The sequence below is a fragment of the Pseudoliparis swirei genome, chromosome 12, assembly GCF_029220125.1.
Source record: "Pseudoliparis swirei isolate HS2019 ecotype Mariana Trench chromosome 12, NWPU_hadal_v1, whole genome shotgun sequence".
Classification (NCBI taxonomy): Eukaryota; Metazoa; Chordata; class Actinopteri; order Perciformes; family Liparidae; genus Pseudoliparis; species Pseudoliparis swirei.
The window spans coordinates 20,687,399-20,708,648 of record NC_079399.1 but is presented as its reverse complement, the minus strand read 5'-3'; the positions used below and the strand labels follow the sequence as shown (position 1 = coordinate 20,708,648).

Here is a 21,250-nt window from a genome sequence, read left to right as displayed (position 1 = left end):
TCGGCTCGTATCCTAAGGCGAAGGCTCTTTCTAACGACTGAACGCAAGCCTCCTCCGAGGCTTCTTATAATGGCACACCCCTTCCCTCCTGGCTCAACCCTCCAGTCCCCACCGCCACCTCCCTCCCTTCCCCTGTATACCACCATTCACATAGAGGAGGGGTAGAGAGAGAGAGAGAGAGGGTTGGATTCCCCCATTCTGTTACGCACCAACAAAAAAAACACACAACCCGTGACCCCCCTTCCCGCCACTGACGTAGCAAGGCATCGCCTACGCCACCGGTTTCGTCTTCGTCTCTAATGGGGCTGTAAAAAAAAGAAAATGCATCATCCACCGGAGTGTTAGGTGTCCTGTGAAGCCACATCGGCTGCCAAGGTCAGGGGGGCGGGGGGAGGGGGGGGGGGGACACTAGGGTATCGAATCGTATGTTTTACCCCCCGGAAAGTCCCGTCGAGGAAAGCAGCGGCAGCGGAGACGATTGCGGGGTCGATGAGGTCGTTGGTACCACACCTGAATAATGGAGACTTTATTCTCCCCCCCAGTGAGTGACGGAGGGGATGATGGGGGGCGGTGGATGGGCGGCGGTCTGGGGTTCTGCCGTTGAGGGGGTTGCTGTCGAGTCACGCGGCGATATGTCACGAGGACCCGGGACCTTTTCTCTGGTCGCCGTGGGCCTTCCCCGACGGAAAATAATCCCGTCAGCTCGTCGGGCCCACGGCGTCACCGCGTTGGTTCGACCTCAGCGCGGCCGCCGAAGTATCGGCTCATACGCCAAAGTATTGGGGCTAGAAGAATTTTTTTAATGGGATGAATTCCAACGTTATTTCCGTGACAAAGGACAGATCAATCCCTAGTGGCGATCATGAGCTACTGTCTCTATCTTTAAGCCAAAAAAACCAGAGAAGTCGAGATCCTCGGATCCCCTCTTTGTTCTCGATGAATCACAAATCGTCCTATTTCATGGAAATCCACCAAACGAGTCCTTTTCACTCAGACCCCAAATATCAAAGTCACCGAAGCGTGTGTGCAATCAGCAGAAGGCTGCGAGGGCGGCGATGATGTCGATGATTTGAAGGCTTTGTTCTACGACATAGAAGACGCGAGTAAACACCCCTTGCGGATCTTATTTCACGAATCCGACTAAAAAAGCCATCCGTGAAACGCCGTGCCTTGGTCAGACGTGACTCATCCCGGAGAGCCTTGATGTGCGTGCAACTGGATTTCGCGTTGACCTGCTGGTGGCGCTAGACTCAGGAAATCCCCAACGTCTCGAGTCCATATACAAACGGTTTGTCTATACGCGCTATAGTTGTGTGAGTACACGCGATGGACTTATCCTAGTGATTGTGTTTTCTATTTAATACAAGTCACTTTTAGGCATTGAAGTCGCTCTTCAAAGCGGACGCCCTCCTCCTCCTCGCGGTCGGCTGCAGCCCTCCTGTGAACCGTGTGAATGGCGGCCCTGAACCTGCGTGCGCGCTGATAGTGGCGGATGAATCGGGTACATAGACGGAGAACCTCGGTGCGGCTGAGATAAGGAGCCAAGAGGAACAAGCGGCCGTCGCGAGGGGGCCTGTCTGTCATTGATATCGCCCCTTATCCAAGCGGCTGTCCGGTGTGTACACACACACACACACACACGCTTCCTCCGGCGGCCAAGAGGCAGGTGATTACCTCCATGACGGAGAAGGGCGAGCTTCACTCGCCGCCACGTCGCATCCAAAACCTCAAAAGTCCGAGTTTTAGGATAAGGACTTTATTTTTTTCATCCTCACAGATGTCGTGAAAATGAAGTCCTGTATTGTTGTTGTTGTTGTTGTGTATTTTATTCAGGCAATCATTGCAATACAATACAATATTATTCTATAATATATACAAAACAGAAAGACTGAAAAGGTATCGGTAGGAGCAACAAATGCTAATATATTCCTATCCTAAATTATTATAATGAAATAAATCAGAATATTAATATAAAATAAAGAAAAATGATAAAGGAAATTATACATATATATATATAAAATAAGGAAACATAATACATTATATATATATACAGTATATATATAAAATAAAGAAAAATAATGAAGAAAATAATATATATATATGTGAATAAATTAGGGCTGTCAATCGATTAAAAGAATTAACTAATTAATCGCACATTTTGAAATTCATTAATCGCGATTAAAAGTTTGTTTTTCTTCTAAAGACAAAATCTTCTAAATGAACGAGTAATCCCTTCAGACAGCATGTATTTTAGACACTTGTTTAATTGTATTCTTTTTGAAAGACCAAACTTCACACAGAGCTGTGTTTTCAAAGAGGCTCCTACCTATAAAGCCCCAGATGTATCAAAATCCTAGAGACGCCCCTGGCGTTAACGCTGACAGCCCTAGAATAAATATATATAAACATATATATTATTTTCTAGATTAGTTTTCTTTATTTTATGTTAATTTATTTATTCATATATATACATATATATATCAAATAAAGGAAAATAATAAAGAAAATTATATATATATATATCCACATACATCTTACATATAAATACGTTTCAATCCCATGTATTACCCCCTAGAAATAATCCTTTTGAAAACCAAAAAGGAGTTGACCATTCTTATATCCATTTTAAAGTTGTTCCATAATTGGACTCCTACAATAGAAATACCTCTTCTTTTTATCCCTTTTTTGTAGCCTTCTGTACAGAAAACTTACAAACATCTCTCAAATCATATTTACACTCATGTATAGATAATGTTGTTGTTTTTTAATTCGTGAAATGCACGATGTGAATGTTTCACACGGTCTGTACGAAATTAATTTTTAGAAGAGAATAATATTAATTCCAGAGATAATCTTTAAAAAATATATTTATTTTCCGGCATTGGAAGAGAGCCCAACTGGTTCCCGGTGTTAAGAAACAATAAGAACACAAAAAGAAACGTTGTTGTCTCCCTGAAGCTTTAATCACTCCCAATAATTCTCAAAAAGGATTAGAAACGCAAATATCCGTCTATAGAAATCTGGAATTGCTTTTTCCAAGCGGGCATGTCACAACATTAAAGCTGAGGGGGGTGCATCATCAGAAATGATTTGTATTAAAGGGAACATGCAAAATAATTGAATCAGAGAGCGATGACGAAAAAAAAGCTTTCAGGAAAAAGAAACATTGCGAGGTGCTTTTTATTCCCCAGTTTAGACAAATCAGAGGAAGTGATGGCTGAAATAAAAAGCCGGACTTATTATGCAAACAGCTTCAATGTATTATCTGTCCCAAGACAGTTCCCTATAATGAACTCCACAACAAGCAGACAAGAGCACTCTGCGGTATTTCTCAAAATTTGCATTGTCGCACATTTGCATAAACATCCACTGTGTGTTTGGCTTCATGGCCAAGTGACACCGTCGCTTCCCGACTTCAACAACGAGAGATTTGGGGACATTCACGTCAGTTGGTGGCTGTTGGGCTTCCTGCCAACGCTGTTCGCCGGTCCACATCCTCTCCTCTCCATCCAATCCAGTGCCCTCCAAAACCCAGGGATTCAATTCAATTCAGTTTATTTTGTATAGCCCATTATCACAAAATAAAAATTTGCCTCAAAGGGCTTTACAAGCTGTACACATACGACATCCCTGACCTTTGACCTCACATCGGATCAGGATAAACTCCCAAGAAATAGAAAAAAAAAGGAGAGCAACAGAGGAGGATCCCTCTCCAGGATGGACAAAACAATAAATGTCATGTGACCAGATGAACAATAGATGTCATGTGACCAGATGAACAATAGATATCATGTGACCAGATGAACAATAGATGTCATGTGACTAGATGAACAATAGATGTCATGTGACCAGATGATCAATAGATGTCATGTGACCAGGTGAACAACAGATATCATGTGACCAGATGAACAATAGATGTCATGTGACTAGATGAACAATAGATGTCATGTGACCAGATGAACAATAGATGTCATATGACCAGATGAACAATAGATGTCATGTGACCAGATGAACACTAGATGTCATGTGACCAGATGAACAATAGATGTCATGTGACCAGAAGGAATCATTACAGATGTTTACAACACATTCAATGAGTATGACAGAGTGTATGGGGGTGGGGGGGGGGCCTTCCTTCCTTGTCACTATTTTTTTTTTGGAAGATAATAGCATTTTCATCCCAAATAGCACTGAAGAAGAATTGTTACACCTCTAAGAAAAAAAACTGCCGCGTCAGCAGCCGCCAGACGGCTTGGGGAAAGTAAGTTTGATTTCCGGAGCGTTGGCACTCGGCGAGTCTCACGCGTTCGGATATCGATCTCACTGCGTAACTCCTCTCACGGCAGAACTCTAACTCACCGAGTGAGAGAAGGAGCATGGAGAGAGACTGCTGTGAAATTAAGAGTGATGTTTACTCTTTATGCTGGGGGGGGGAGGGTGGGGGGGCCTCGGGATTAATTGCAAGGGGTCATGAACTCAATCAAGGAACTAATTACTGTTGCCCCTCCTGTTGATACACTCCATAATTAGCAAGCAAAGCTCCACACACACACAGACACACAATGAGTCTGAGGACGGAGGCGATTATAAATAAATACATGTGATTTAAACTATAATTCTTATCGAACGCGGTGACGTCTTTTGGGGAAGATGCTGCTTGGAATGGTTTATTGAATTTTTTCGTGGGGAAATTCAATTCCGCCATCTCCAAAATATTTCCCTAATTCTTTCTCCCGGCGCGGCGGCACTATATATATTACGCCCGGTGGTGTCGGCGTGCAGGCGTCTGTCACAGCGCTGAGGTATGGTAATAGAATCATGGAGGCCATGTGCTTCAAGATAAAAACAAGCCGAGTGTGACTGCCTCCATCTTCCTCAAGTAATGAAGAGGATTCATGATTGGCATCGTTGATGAAACACACACACACACACGCACACACACACACGCGCACACTTCGGAGACGTTCTTTTTTCCTTTTTTCTTCCAGTGTGCTTTAGTGCAATGAATCACCATGTTTCCTATTATATTCTATGATAAGTACAAACACACACACACACACATACACACACTTGTACACAATGCTGTTATCTGTCATCATCACCATTGCCGCTCCACCACCAAAAAAAGTCGATACTGATGCAGCACCCACTCGTTGTGTGTGTGTGTGTGTGCGTGTGTGTGTGTGTGTTGTGTTCAGATGGTCTTTTTTGATTAAATGGGGACCGCAGCCACGAGGGAAGTTTTGTCTTTTTGCACTTCCAGTTCTTTTTGTCAAATTAAATGGCTTGATTACAAAGGTGTCCCACTTCATATACGCTTCCTGTTCAGATTCAACCCTCTAGTCAGGCGTGATCAGCACTTCTCCCGATTGTTCTTCCCTTCTCTAGTGTCTAATGCAGTGGCGGCTGGTGATATTTTTCCGGTAGGGCTATCCAATCATTTTCAGCAAACATCCCAGTATGCAAAAAAAGTAGCAACCACGCATTTCTAGTTTGTAGTTACACAATTTACATTTATTCCAACACTGACATAATAAAGACATATTACTTATACAATGCAGTATATTAATATACATATATATATATAAATATATTATTTATATAATATATATTTAGATTTATATTATTTATATAATATGTATTTATTATATATTTATTATATATATTATTTATATAATATATATTTATTATATATTTATTATATATATATATTATATATATTTATAATATATATATTATTTATATTATATATTTTTATTATATATTTATTATATATATATTATATATATCATTTATATAATATATATTTAGAGAAGTGCTCGCGTTAAAAAAGAGTCTTTTATCTACAAATGCACTTGCCTTTCTAATATGCTCCCTCCACCTTTCAAAGAATATTTAAACACCAACTCACAAGTTCATGAATACAACACAAGACAATCTGATAATCTCCATCCTCCCTTCAGCCGTTCTCCATTAAACACAGAGGTTCTTTACTCTGGAACAGTCACATTCTTATTGCTAACTCCTCATCTTCACTCAGTAACTTCAAACATAGATGAAGGGCCAGCCTGGTGAATCGAGAATGAGCCATCATGTAGTCTTTAGTATTTGTATTGTTATCTATGCATACATTGATGTTTGAATCCACAGGACCAAAGGACAAGGTACTTGTTTATCGTGTCTTATGTTTGATTTACCCCGTTTCACTATATTCTTGTTTATTAATTGAGGTCAGAAACTTGTCTAAGCCCTTTGGGTTTCTTTTCTCACCTGCACTCATTTATGTGTCTTTTTTTTCATTTATTGTGCGAATAATAAAAATAAAAAATAAATAAAAAACGCCTGACGAGAACAAGCCGCTTTTAGGACGCTGATTGCTAAATTGTATATCACTCATGTATATCTTTAATCAGTAAATGGTTAAACTGCTTCTTAGACGCGCCTCTTCTGGGCCAAAATCATTCGGCCCCGGCAGAGACATGCAGACAGGCGGGGAGGACGTGCAGGAAGTGCAGGAAATCATACCATATTTTATAAATATTACTGGGTATTTTCCATATCTCCAAAAAACAAATATTGACCATTTTTATAATTAAAATATATAATTAATATTAGTATTATAATTTTTAATTTTTTGTGTGGCTCAAGGTGTGTGTTTCAGGCTCCGCAGCCCTCTATTGGCCAGCCGCCACTCGTCTAATGTCTCTTGTGAGTGAATTCTCTTTTTGAATGTGCCTAATGGTGGGTTTCTTTCTATAGAGGAGGACATTATGTTTTGGAATCATGATAATCATACAGAAATCATAATAGCAACGTCGAATAAACATACACATAATATGGGACACGTCATTTGCTTTGCTGGTGTAACTAACTACAGTATACATTAGCATACATGTTAAAGGCTACTACTCATTGAATGTGTTGTAACTCTGTAATGACTCCTTCTGTACACATGACAACTATTGCTTCTGTCCAACCTGGAGAGGGATCCTCCTCTGTTTCTTCCCTTTATTTTGTTCCTGTGAAAGGGTTTTTTCTATTTCATGGGAGTTTTTCCTGATCTGATGTGAGGTCAAAGGTCAGGGATGTGGTATGTGTACAGATTGTTAAGCATTCTAAGGCACATTTGTATTTTGTGATATTGAGCGACACAAAATAAACTGATTTGAATTGAATATATGATACACATTGCATTGTTCAGCCTGGTTAATTTAATCTAATATCAGTTCATTGCATTAAAATATGTTGGCTTCACTTAAAATAAACGTTGCATTGTCATTCTTCCCGATATCAATAGCTGACGAGTCGGCGTCACTGATCTTTTAGCCAATCCGGTGCCTGGAATGTTTCGAATTGTACTCCGCCCCACGGCTCAGCTCTCAACCAATCACAACACGCGGTTGAATCTTCGGAACCAATCACAACGCACGTAAGTCCGGAGCGGGACGCTCTAAATCTAGATACGGAAGTGTCTCGCATCAGCTGGTAGAAGTGTTGTTGATCTGCCGTTTAACAAATATCTTCGCTGTTTATTGACTGTAAATAATCAAACTGTGTTGAATATGGCGCGATACGGTGTGTCCATCAAGTAGATGCAAGTCCACCCGCTGCTGGTAATGTAAGCGGAAGTCTTTGAGGCTAAGTTTGGAATCAAACGAAAGAGTTTTGCGTTTCACTTCCTGTTTAAACTGACACGCTCGTGCGTTAAATATCCCTTCATATGTCCGAGAGGCCACGGGAAATGTAGTCGCTACAGTAAATTGTGTCTCGTTCACGTCAACTTGAGTACAAACAGTCGCGTTAACGCAACTTATTTCCGGAGTAAACCGCTCTAGAAGCTCCAGCACCGTGAGCGCGAGGCATCACAGGTGAGTTTCATTCAGCCTGCGGGCCTTCATTTGGGGACTCGAGTGAAAACGTCAACTTTAAAAGTCAGTCGTTGAGAGTTTGCTGCTATTGACAGTTAACGATATTAAAGTTGTTAATGCTAGACGCTCGTTACCTTCGCATTGGAAATGCGGAAGGTTATGTTTTGATCGCCGTTTATTTATTTATTTGTATGCGTGTTACTCGCATAACTCAAAAAGTGTTAAACCGAATCGCATGAAATTTGGTGGGATGATTGGTTATTATCTGGGGACCATTTGATTAGATTTTTTGATTGATCGGGTCAAAGGTCAAGGTCATGAAAAGGTCAACATCTGTTTACCATGCCAATTTCTATCCAATTGGCATGCAACTAATGCCAACATGTTCATAATTCAATGCCCAATCTTGTGATATGCGAAGGTATGCGCTCTACCGAGTGCCCGTTCTAGTTTATACTTGTATACGTTATCACTAGCTAACCTACATGTCATTTGTATCACGCTAACCTCCGTGTTTCGTCACTTCCGGTCCCATTAGGCCCCCTGTGGCAGATGGAGGAGCTGTACACGTTAGAGAGGGAGGTGGGACGAGGCAGCTACGGCGTGGTCTTCGAGGGCTACATGGCCAAAACGGGCCAAAGGGTGGCCATCAAGTGGCTGCCCTGCAGCGACCCGGAGCGCATCGAGCTGTACCTGCAGGAGCTGTGGGCCATGAGGGCCACCGCCATGAATCACGTCAACGTGATCGCGCTGCACAGCTGCCTCCTGCAGACCGGGCCGAGGACCCTGAAGCCCCTCAAACCAGGGAAGGTGCCGCAGCGCCTCGTCGAGAGCGTGCTCAAGGGCAGGGTGGCCGGAGCGGCGCGGTGGCGAGAGTGGGACGACGTCCAGCGGGGGAGCGGGCCCCCGGGCCCGGGACTTCAGGACGGGACAAACTCTCTTCAGGGCGAGAGCAAATCCAGCGCGTCTGATTCTTCAACCCCGCACAGGACTCCTCGGAACCGAGTCCGGAAGAGGCCGGCCCCGAGGGAGGAAGAGGAGCCGAAGACGCCCCCCCCGCGCTGCTTGGCCCTGTGGCTGGTGATGGAGTACTGTGATGGCGGCGACTTGAACCGGTACCTGCTCTCCAGGCCACCGGACTGCGGGCGTAACCGCGGCGTGGTGAGACAGCTCTGCAGCGCCGTGGCCTTCCTGCACAGTCTGGGGATCACCCACCGAGACCTGAAGCCCGACAACGTGCTGGTCTGCGTGACGCAGGGGGGCCCCGTCGTCAAGGTAGGGGGGGGGGGGACGTCCTCGTCCTCGTCAGTACACGCCTTTTTGAAGGGCATAATTAGTTTCTTTCAAGAGGTTATCGGGTTTTCACAGTAGCGATGAACTTGAGGCCGTAACGAATGTAATAAAAAGTCATTTGAGATAGATAGATAGATATATACTTTATTAATCCCCAAGGGGAAATTTGTCGTAGCAGAAGCAGCACCAATAAACCAAACACACAAGAATAAAAATATAAAATATAAAAAACAGGGATGAAAGATATAGAAGCATACAAGCAAAATATAAAATAAAATATATATGTATATATACAACTATATATGCATACACAATACCAATGACAAATTAAACTAAATATAAAAACACCAAATATAGACAGTGTGCAAAATGCAAAATGTGTGTATGTGTGTAGTGCAAATGAAATGTGTGAAGTGCAGATCAACATAGTGTGGATATGAAGTTATTATTGTAGTTGTAGAGAGTAATCGACGATACCAAAGCTGTCGGTATCCTAACGTTTGTGCCAAATATTAATTTAAATAGAGATGATCCAGTATCTGTTTTGTCAGGTGTAATACAACTTTACCACACACGCTTTAAAAATAGTGGAATTAAGATCAGATAATCATGTATTGGTCCCTCAGTGGGGAGATTGTAGGAGTGCAGGTGCACAGCAGCGAGCAGTAATACAAGTATGAATAAAAACATTAAGAAAAATACAATATGCAGATGGAATAAAAGTATACACAAGGCAGTAATTATGTATATTAATGGAATATATTGCACTGCAGTTTGTTCATTCAGAAGTAAGTATCACTCATTGTTTGTGGGGTAGATCCTTTATTATCAGGGCTAAATGTAATACAGAAATACGCCTAATGTATATCTTCCCTCGCAGGCCTTATAGACATCCTCACATGCAATTTGTGTAATGTTCTAGTCTTTTACAAATCTTTACATGGCCTTTTATCCAAGGGACAAAACAAAGCATCGGGTTTCAGCACGTTACTACTTCAACTCTTGCATTTCAGCCTTTTTATTCTGAGTCGATCTGCTCTCCGACCTCTAGGTGGCGGACTTCGGCCTGAGCAAGATGAGCGAGGGCCCGGTGGACGGCGAGCTGACCCGGCAACACTACTCCTCCACCTGCGGCTCCGACTTCTACATGGCGCCGGAGGTGTGGGGCGGACTGACCTACACGGCCCGGGCGGACATCTTCTCCCTGGGCGTGATGTTCTGGGCCGTCCTGGAGAGAATCACCTTCCTGGAGGAGGGCGCCAAGCGGGAACAACTGGGTGAGCAGGCAGCCGGGAAGATACCCGCGATGGCCTGACGCGTCAGACGCGGCGGTGTTGTCGCGGCGTAACGCTTGACGTCCCGACTCCGGGCCGCTCGACCGCGAGCGAGGCGCCGCGTCGGTATCGCTGAGAGATTATAATCTCTTTTTTTATTTTATTACTATTTTTATGTCCTGTTTTCCTGTCCGGACCCAGGTGGCCAAGCGGCGCCTCGATGAACGCCGGGCCCGGTTCTGCTCTGCGCTGCCGGAGTAATGAAACGGCTGTTTTACAGACGTCTCATTTCATTCACAAAAATGGTCCGAGGGGAGATGCGAACCGCTGTCCCCACGCCGTAACCTCCCCGCGTCATTCATACTCTATTAGGCGGAATGAAACGCTTCTGATTGGAGGGAGCGAGAGGGGGCTTCAGTGGATTCTCAAATGAAGGAGAGAAAGAAAGGAAGAAAAAAAGGAAGGAAAAATGGAATTTAGCGTCGGCGATCACGCTCCTCTTTGTCCGTGTGTGGAAATGGGCCGAGGCAGCTGGAGGCTTTCTCCCAGACAGATAAAACGGTCCATTATTTTACTTTATCTTCTCTCAAGACCCACACACCCACACGGTTATTTGACTAGGCAGGGGAGCCGAGTCGAGGAGCGAGACACACACACACACACACACACACACGCACACACACATCTCCTGTGTTTGTCCTTGAGGTGCCGGTTTGCTTTTTCAAAGAATTTTTTTTTTCCCTGTATTTTTCAAACTTAAGTTCCAAGGCTGCAGGTCTCGTCTCGCTCACTTACAAATCAAAATCTACTAGATTACGAGACATTCGGTCTCTCGCTCCTCTTTTTTTTTTTTTTTGCATCGGTTTCTTTTGTCTGTTCTCTCACTCGAAGCTCAGCTGGTGGCTGAAGTCTCATTTTGTGCCTTTGGTCCTTTCCAGTCTCAGTGTGGACCTACAGAATTCACTAAGCGTCGACGAGAGGAGTCCTCTGCTCTGTGTCAGCCGGCCGCTGGTCGCTTGTTGTTTTATAGAACGCATACCGGTTGTTTTCAATTTACAACGGCGTTGCGAATTTCTCCCGCGAGTAGATCCCACGCAAGGTCGACGCACGGACGCCAACGGTTACCGAATGACGCAAATTGAGCCGAGCGAAAAATTCGCCTCAAGTAATAATCGACGGCGAGTTGCGAAAGCCAATCGGCATCGAGCTGCTCCGCCGTTGGTGAATCTAACTGCTGCTGTAGTGGAGCTGGAAGAAACAATTAATCAGACAGTCAGTGAAAGTCACGGAGCTGTGTGAGCCTACGGGTGATGTCATATATAAATATATATATATTTAATATATTAATGTTATGAACCCAAAAACGAGGGTGTTAGATGTTCCGATGTTTGTGGGATGTCCTCTAAAAGTATAAAGCAGAACTAGTGGTGAGTTCTTCATGGTGGATGAAGGAAATGATAACTGTTTCCACGGAGTAAAGCCACAGTTATAAGCCCCGCCCCCTCTACGCCACGAATAAACCACAACTTGTTGGGCGAGTAAACTCGTATGAGTTTGGTGTGCAGTCCCCTGTAAAGGTGCCCTTTGGAGTTAATTTAGATTTGGTGTAACATGCCAAAATCAAATTAAGTTCTCCAGAATATCTGAATATTTATTTCAGTTTTTTCAAATTAAACTAGATGAATAATTAAATAATACATACTCTAATAAGAAATAAATGTCTCATTTCACGTAAAATAGGTGGGTGCCTTTTTTTTTTAAAGAATAAAACTACACAATGGAAAGCTTTTGGAAAAAAACCCGCATCTTGAAATAAAAACTTTTAATTTGAGATGAAATGATTTTCCCTGAATTGTCGTCGCCCTGCAGCTGCAAATTCACTTCTGATGTGACGTCAATCAAAAAAGAGCCAAGATATTGTTTTCTTGTCATCTTCTTAAAACGTATAATTTGTGTTCAGGGACGTTTTTCTTCGGCTCTGTTCTCTCGGCGAACGTCATTGTCGGACGGTGAATTCATGCATTATGATTCTGATCGTATCGGGCTCTCGGGTTTATTTCCCGCGCCCTCGTCTCTTGACGCGAGTCGGTACGATTGCTCGAAGACGGGCGCTTTGTCTCCTCGTCGGAGCTTCACGTCGCTGCTTTTAATAATCGTCACGGGCTCTGAACTATGGAGGACTTAAAATGACTTGAGTATAAATAAATAAATAAATACAGCTTATTTGAATATAAGGACACGCATAAATAAATGAAAGATACGTGTGGACAAATAGTTAGACATAAATAAATGCTTAAATACAGAAATGTAGAAATAGATTTATTTAATGATGGAGGAGTCCGTCGGCACCCGGCGAAAGGCCGATGTCGAGCACGCCGCGCGAAACGCCTTCGCCGAGTAGTCTGAATAGTACCCGTCTCTCCCCGTGTGTGTGTGTAAATCTCACTCGCGTTTGATTGGCTGAGTAGCAAACTGATTTACAAGGCACGCAATTGGCTGCTTCTCCCCCGGTTGGCTCTCGGTCTCGCACGCGGTCCTCGTCTTCCTCATCGCTCACCTGTAGCCTGACGATAGGGACACAAATCACCTTTGATCCCTTGTTGGATCAGTTTCATTGCGCACCTATTCTACAATATATGAAAACGACATCCATAATGGATACTTTAGAAACTTGTAAAGTTTATTTATTTGGCACTTATTACAGTCAAAGTGCAGTACAGTAGTTGATTAAAACAATTTGGCAATAATGGGGGCCAAAACATGTCAACAGTTTAAAGAGCAGAGTAAAATACACAGTAAAAGACGGTATAATAAGACTGTGTGAGATACACTTTCAGGTGTTTATTTAACTACTTTTGTCTGTTTGCATCTGTAGATTTTGCCTAAATTCACCAAAAGTTATCAGAAGGTTAAGCACCACGTGCATATTTAAACATTGCCTTTTAAAAAACGTGTACTATAAAAAGTTTGCTCCTAGAAGTAACAACCAACTGGAGAAGTGTTATGGTTATCTATTTATATTTTACTCTTTTACTTGTAGTGACTGTAGTGCATGTCGGTAGTATATATTAAAATATATATATATATATTAATACATATATTTTATTATTAATATATATATATTAATAATATATATTTAAGAAAAGAAAAAATATATAAAACATATGAAAATTAGCACGGATTTAATAATGCCTGATTTTGAAACTTTAAAAATATATTTTCAGGAAACTGGTGTGTCTCAATGTGTGTAGTCAACTGTGGAGGTATCTTGGCGTATGAGAGTTAACGTGTTCAGCTGTAATGTTGACATGGCGTCTGATGTTGGTCACACAGCCGGTCCTGACGAGGCGCTGGTCCCCGCCAGGACTCTGGTTCTCTTTATTGTGATGACTCGGCCCTGGGGGCACTGATTGTTGTTAGGCCACGCCCCCAGTCGCACAGCTGATGGCGATTAGTCAATCATGTTCCACCATGGGGAGAAAATCAGCTGCAGGCAGATGAATAACTTCAAGTCTGCAACTAGACATACAGATTCAAACATTCCATCACTCATTCATTTATATATATATATTTATTATACGTATATATATTTTAAATATTTATTATACGTGTATATATATTTATATATTAAAAAATATATATATATAATATATTTAAGAAAAAAAATGTATATTAAAGAAAAATATATCCTATATATATATATTTACAACAATAAAATATATAAGAAAAATATTTGCAATATATTTCAGAAAAATAAATCTTATATATACAATATATTTTTCTGAAATATATTGGATATATTTTTCTTAAATATAATACATATATATATATTTTTAAAGTGTGTATATATATTTGTATATAATTTTAATATATATATTAAAAGTGTATATATATATATGCGTAATTAAAAAAGAATCTATATATAGATCAATCTAGATGTGTATATATCTATACTGACAGGAAGTGGCGTCTCCCCTCGTGTTCCCTTCTTCAGGCGCCTACGTCTGCCGCGGTCGCTGGCTGATGCCGCTGGGCGAGGCTCTGTGGGAGAACGCCGACCTCCAGCTGTGCATCCCCACCAAGTTCAAGAGGACGCCCCCGCTGCCCCCGCCTCCCGGTGCCGCCGTGAGCGCCCTGCTTCTCGCCATGCTCGCCTCGGACCCGGACACTCGGCCCCCCGCCGACCAGCTGGAGGCCCGAGTGAGCGCCGCTCTCGAAGAAGACGCCCGCTGACTTGAGTGCACTTAAGAGACCCGGAATGGCTTCAAGCAGCTCAATTTCTAAACCGTGCAGCAAACCACACGCAACAATATTCCGGTCCATATCGAGATCCAGAGGGACCCCCCTCCCCCGCTGTGCGTGACGTGGAAGTCCCACCGAGGCCTCGAACGTTCCAATCCAGCCGCAGCGAGACGCAAGGCTTTACCGCTCCGCTCGCCACGTCACCTCGGCTTCGTTCCGGCCTCGGGTTTATTTGTCCTTAAGCTTGTTTACTTGTTAAACATTGAATTATTGTGATTTACTCCAATATTTCTTCCACATTGCGAGAATGGATGCAGGTGTCTTTAAATATGGGGGGGGGAAGTAAATCCTTTTGTAAAGCAGTAGACGACTCGGTCTAACCTGTTGGCGCTGTGTCAGCAACAGGTGTCGAGTTGTTGTTTGTGTTTTCATCCAGATGCATTGTGTAAATAAATCAGTTGGAGTCAAAATGTGTGTTTTTTAAAAGTAGAAGTCTTTGAGACCAGGCGAGGACATTTACATATTTTTTAGGGGGCCGTTTTTGCCCCCAATGACATCCAGAAATAAACTGGGGGCACTTTTTTTTTTTTTACTTTTGAAATAACATTTAACAGACAAAACCAAGAACAACAAAATGCTATAAAAGGGGTAAACAGATTCATTATATTCAAACACAATGTAATTTCAGAAAATTAAAAGACTGAATTTGTAAGAGGCGTAAAAGATTAAAATACTAAAAGGTCCTAAATGTTTTTGTTTGCAAGCGCCAACGTTAAACTGACCCGGTGTTGTTTTGAGGGGGCGACGTGACGTCACTCGATCAGCTGGCCGGTGACTCACTGTCACTAAAGGAACCGACTGCAGCCGGACAGGAGGCCGGCCCAGTTCACAGCTACTGGTCATCAGTCTTGGTCCTGGACTCCATCTTTGAACACTTACGACTTTAAAACATTTTTTTGTTGCTCATGCCAGAAACCCTTTGGGAATTTTTATATAAATGAACCTGAACGTGTAATTAACTTTTTTTTTTTTCATCGAATGGTCTGAAAGTAACGGGTTTGATACGATGCTCTTTATGATTATAATACATTTGAAGTCATTTGATTGAACTCTGGGGTCAAAGTGGGGAAACTGTCCCACCAAAAGACTTCGATCTGAGACGTGTGGGTCTAGAAAAAGTTCTTTTCTCACAGCTGAGGGGCGTTTCACATTTCCAGAGAGACGGGTGGCACAATAGATAGATAGATAGATAGATACTTTATTAATCCCCAAGGGGAAATTTGTCGAGTCAGTAGCAGCAACACACAAGAATAAAAAAACAAAACACAAAATATAAGAAGGGTTAGGGTGATCTGGCAAGAGGTGAACTGTTGTAGAGCCTCATAGCCGTCGGCAGGAATGTTCTCCTGTATCTCTCCTTGTGGCAGCGGAGCGTGAGGAGACGTCTGGAGAAAGTACTCCTCTGTCCCTGTAGGAGGTGGTGGAGAGGGTGGTCCGGGTTGTCCAATATGGACACCAGTTTCTTCAACGACCTCCTCTCCACCACCTGTTCCAGGTGCTCCAGCTGGCAGCCGATGATGGAGCCAGCCTTCCTAACCAGTTTGTTAAGACGGCTGGTGTCACCGGCACCGATGCTGCTCCCCCAGCAGACAATGGCAAAGTGCAGCACACTGGCCACAACCGACTGGTAGAATAACTCCAGCATCTTGCTGCACACGTTGAAGGATGAAGCTTTCTCAGGAAAAGAGCGACTCATCCCCTTCTTGTACACAGCGTTGATGTTGGCCTTCCAGTTCAGTCGGCTGTCGATGGAGACGCCCAGGTACTTGTACCTCCACCATGTCCACGCCCACTCCCAGGACACTCAGAGGTGTAGGAGCTGTCGCCTTCCTCCTGAAGTCCACCACCATCTCTCTGGTCTTGGCCACGCTCAGCCGCAGGTGGTTCTCATCGCCCACTTTACAAAGTCACTCACCACTGCCCTGTACTCCTCCTCCCGTCCATCCCTAATACACCCGACCACTGCAGAATCATCAGAGTACTTCTGCAGATGGCATGACTCCGTGTTGTACTGGAAGTCACTGGTGTACAGGGTGAAGAGGAAGGAGACAGAACAGTTCCTGTGGGGCTCCAACATCACTGACCACCGTTCCAGACAGCACACGCCCATTCTGACAAACTGTGGTCTGCCTGTGAGGTAGTCAGTGATCCAGGAGATGGTGGACGCGTCCACACCGCCACCGCAGCTTCTCACTCAGCAGCAGTGGCTGGATGGTGTTAAATGCACTGGAGAAGTCAAAGAAAGTGACTCTCACAGAGACATCGGTTCCATCCAGGTGCGACTGAGCTCGTTGCAGCAGGTAGATGATGGCGTCGTCCACTCCCACATGAGGCTGGTAAGCAAATTGCAGAGGGTCCAACGATGATTTCACCTGCGGCCGGAGGTGGGCCAAGACCAGCCTCTCCAGCACCTTCATCACATGGGAGGTGAGTGCGACCGATCGGAAGTCGCTGTGGCCAGATGGAGCTGTCTTCTTTGGGACAGGGTCCTGGCGCGGCGTCTTCCACAGCACGGGACTTCCCCAGCCTCAGGCTGAGGTTGAAGAGGCGCTGCAGGACACCAGACAGCTGGGTGGCGCAGGTCTTTAGGACCCTGGGGCTGATGCCATCAGGACCTTCAGCTCTGCGCTGGTGTAGTTTCTCCAGCTGTCTTCTCACCTGGTCAGTCGTCACAGAGAGAGGGGAGGGTGGAGGAGCCCATTGTTATTGAGCGCTCGGTGGATGTGCAGCTCAGCAGGGGGACAGAGGGGAGGTGTTTGGGAGGTGTGATGTGTGGAGGAGACGGGAGGGCTGTGAACTGAACCTATTGAAAAACAGTTCAGCTGGTTGGCCCTCTCCAGGAGCCCCTGGCTGTCTCCTCCCACCTTGAAGCCAGTTATCTGCTTCATGCCAGACCACACCTCCCTTGTGTTGTTCAGCTGGAGTTTCGCCTCCAGCTTCCTCCTGTAGGAGTCCTTGCCTCCTGAGCTTCACCTTTAGGTTGCGCTGGGCCTCCTCAGCTCATCCTGTCTCCAGACCTGAAAGCAGCTTTCTTCATGTTAAGAAGCGCCTTCAGGTCCCTGGTGATCCAGGGCTTGTTGTTGGGAAGCAGCGCACAGTCCGTGATGGGATGGTGGTGTGTTCACAGAACTTGATGTATTCCGTGATGCAGTCGGTCATACTGTTGATGTCCTCCCGTGCGGTCCACACAGCACATCCCAGTCCGTTGACTCAAAGCAGTCCTGTAGAGCGTCGTTAGCCTCCAGAGACCACCTCCTCACAGTCCTGGTAGTCACCGCAGCCTCTTCACCAGAGGAACATACCTGGGTGTCAGCGGACCAGGTCATGATCAGACCTGCCGAGGGGGAAGGGCAGTGGCGCTGTATGCGTCCTTAGTATTAGCATACAGCAAGTCCAGAGTTTTATTGTTCCTTGTTGGGCAGTCTATGTATTGATGGAAGGTTGGCAGAGCTTTTTCCAATGTGGTGTGGTTAAAGTCACCAGTGATAGCCATGAATGCTCCAGGCTGATGATTCAGCAGAGCAGACACAGTGGAGTGGATGGTGTCCACAGCTTCCTCAGCGTCAGCTGATGGCGGCACGTACACGACAACCACAATGGCGGACGTGAACTCTCTCGGCAAACAGTACGGGCGCATCCCCACGGCCAACAGTTCAATGTTCGAACTACAGAAGCGCTCCTTCACGCACACATGGTCCGGGTGGCACCACCGTTCATTCACATAAACAGCGATCCCGCCTCTTCTTACCGCTCTGTGTAGCGTCTCTGTCAGCCGAACAGTCCTGGAGCCGGGCAAAGACGCGCTGTGATCCGGATAGTCCGCGTGCAGCCACGTCTCAGTGAAACACAAGAGGCTGCTCTCACGGAAGACCCTCTCGGTCATTACCAGCGCCGAGCTCATCCGTCTTATTCGCCAAAGACCTCACGTTCCCCGTTATGATCGACGGTACCGAGGGTTTGTATCTCCTCGTTTTAGCCCTCCGCTTGACACCCGATCTGCAACCGCGAGCCCTTCTCCGTAGCTCCAGCGGGATCACAGGTCTGTCTCCAGGCAGAAGCTTCGGCCTGCACAGCGCGATCAGCTGAGCACGCGAGTAGACGACGGTCCCAGTCATTGTTTTGCTGCGGCTCACCGATACTCACGACAAAGTGAACAAAAGCCACAGTAGAAGTATAAATGAGGCGTTTACTGCACAGGAGGCGTGTGTACGTTTTCAGAAGATGACAAGAAAACAATATCTTGGCTCTTTTTTGATTGACGTCACATCAGGAGAGAATTTGCAGCTGCAGGGCGACGACAATTCAGTGAAAATCATTTCATCTCAAATTAAAAAGTTATTTTTAAGATGCGTTTTTTTGCTAAAGCTTTCCATTGTGTAATTTTATTCTTTAAAAAAAGGCACCCACCGATTTTACGTGAAATGAGACATTTATTTCTTATTACCTTCGCATTGAAAATGCGGAAGGTTGTGTTTTGATCGCCATTTATTTATTTGTATGCGTGTTACTCGCATAACACAAAGTATTAAACCGAATCGCATGCAATTTGGTGGGATGATTGGTTATTATCCGGGGAACATTTGATTAGATTTTGGGATCAATCGGGTCAAAGGTCAAGGTCATGAAAAGGTCAACATCTTCTTTTTGTCAATTTATATCCAATTGGCATGCAACTAATGCCAACATGTTCATAATTCAATGTCCAATCTTGTGATTTGCAAGATGAGGCGTTTACTGCACAGGAGGCATGTGAGCCAGGGGCGTTTGAAGGATTCAAAGAAAGGGGCGGGGCTAAGGTCTGGGTATGTCTGACCGCAATTATCTTTTGGATATCCATCGTGTCAAATAGTTCATAGATGTGAAGGAACTTGAAGGACAAGCGAGAGACGTCGATGGTTATTTCTTGTGTTTGGAATTCGCTCGTTCACGCGAGACGGTTTCTAACGAAATGCATCCCGGCTGTGTGTCACTCCCTGTCGTTTGCCTCAAGTAAAGCTAAATGTAAGCAGGTAACATCGTTGACAACTACCGACACATCCTGTAACTACCTGGATTTATAAGTTCCCTCTGTGCGGCGCCGCTGTCCCTCCTGTCGTCAGCGTCGGAAATTCACCAGGGCAAAAGGGCAAAAGTGCCCCTAAGAAATATAATTCTGCCCCTGATTTCATGAGAGGGGCAGAAAATAATATATTGATGATTTTTTTTTTTACAGAATATTTGTAGTGAAATAGCATTTACAGTTTGTTATGCTGAAAATATTATTTTACAAAAAGAAAATATACAAATGTATAACCTTGTAGACCTTTTTTTTTTTAACATAAGATGAAAACGAGAGAAAATAATAACAAAAAAAGGCAAGACAAAATAATTATAATTTAATAGCGTTTTATTTTTGTTCTTCGTTGTGTCCGTCTCATCTGTATTGTCTGTTCTGGTAGGTACACACACAAAAATCAATGAATCTAATTTTTGATGATTAAAAAAAGAAGAAATAAGTTATATTTGAAAATAGCTGTTTACAAAAATGTAATCATAAATAACCAAAGAAATATGAATGAAATTGAATATGATCGTCTGATTTCTGTATTTTTATTGTAAAAAAACAACTAAGAAAGCACTTTGAATCTGTAGATTACTGCCTAAATCTTATTAATGCCATTGCTCAGATCCTGTAAGCCTAAATAAGTATATTTATTATTTTTGAACAAAGGTTAAATATTATTTCATAAGTTTCAAAAACATGCCCCCAATTTATTTTGAAATGCTGCTGGATTTTAGTCAGTGGGGGAAAAATGGCCCCCGAAAAAATCTGTCAAAGCCCCCCCTTCCTTTCCCTGTGGTTGACGTAGAGCCGGGCTGGAGGGGTTGAGCGGTCGACCGCGTGCTGAAACCACTTCAGGATCTGCTTCCTCTCACACTCAACGCTCCATCGACAGACGGTAACGGTCGTTATCGTTTCCCCCGGCGACGAAACGTCGTCTACCAGACACGAACCCAACGGAACGGTCACCACGACGGACCCGATAGTACCGAGCGGTGACGTCCGGCCACCGTTTCACTCTTTCACAAACATTAAGTGTAAACCAGGAGCGCTGATAACACGACATGATTCATGAGCTGATGCCCATGGGGAGGAGCCTGTGGCTCCGCCTCCTCCTCCTCGAGGTGTCGTTGTTTGGAGGCCGGTCGAGTTTCAGTGACCTCGCTGGACTTCTGTTGCCGTGAAGATTAGACCGAACTCTTCCTCCTCGACTGCACAAATCAAGCTTGGAAGATAGAGTGTGTGTGTGTGGGGGCTGGGAGTCCTTTCACATTTCACAGCTGATCGCAGGAGAGGGAGGGAGAAAGAGAGTGTGGTGGGGGGAGAGAGAGAGAGAGAGTGTCGTGGGGGGGAGAGAGAGAGAGAGAGAGTGTGTGTGTGGAGAGAGAGAGAGAGAGAGAGAGAGTGTGTCTAGAGAGAGAGAGTGGTGGGGAGAGAAAGAGAGAGAGTTTGTCTGGGGAGAGAGAGAGAGA

The 21,250-nt window shown here is 44.2% G+C and overlaps 1 protein-coding gene across 2 annotated transcripts; it reads left to right on the top strand.

Annotated features, from left to right (window-relative positions):
- Positions 1–7,513: 7,513 nt before the first annotated feature.
- On the top strand, positions 7,514–15,213 carry si:ch211-63o20.7 (Serine/threonine-protein kinase pdik1l-B-like). Of its 2 annotated transcripts, none has more exons than XM_056428962.1 (4): positions 7,514–7,618; positions 8,407–9,143; positions 10,213–10,438; positions 14,430–15,213. In XM_056428962.1, the coding sequence occupies exons 2-4, from the start codon at positions 8,421–8,423 to the stop codon at positions 14,666–14,668; spliced, it is 1,188 nt and encodes a 395-aa protein (XP_056284937.1). In that variant the 5' UTR covers positions 7,514–7,618; positions 8,407–8,420; the 3' UTR covers positions 14,669–15,213. The 2 variants fall into 2 exon arrangements, with proteins under 2 accessions (XP_056284937.1, XP_056284936.1); XM_056428961.1 differs by having other exon boundaries at positions 7,514–7,868.
- The last annotated feature ends 6,037 nt before the right edge of the window (positions 15,214–21,250 follow it).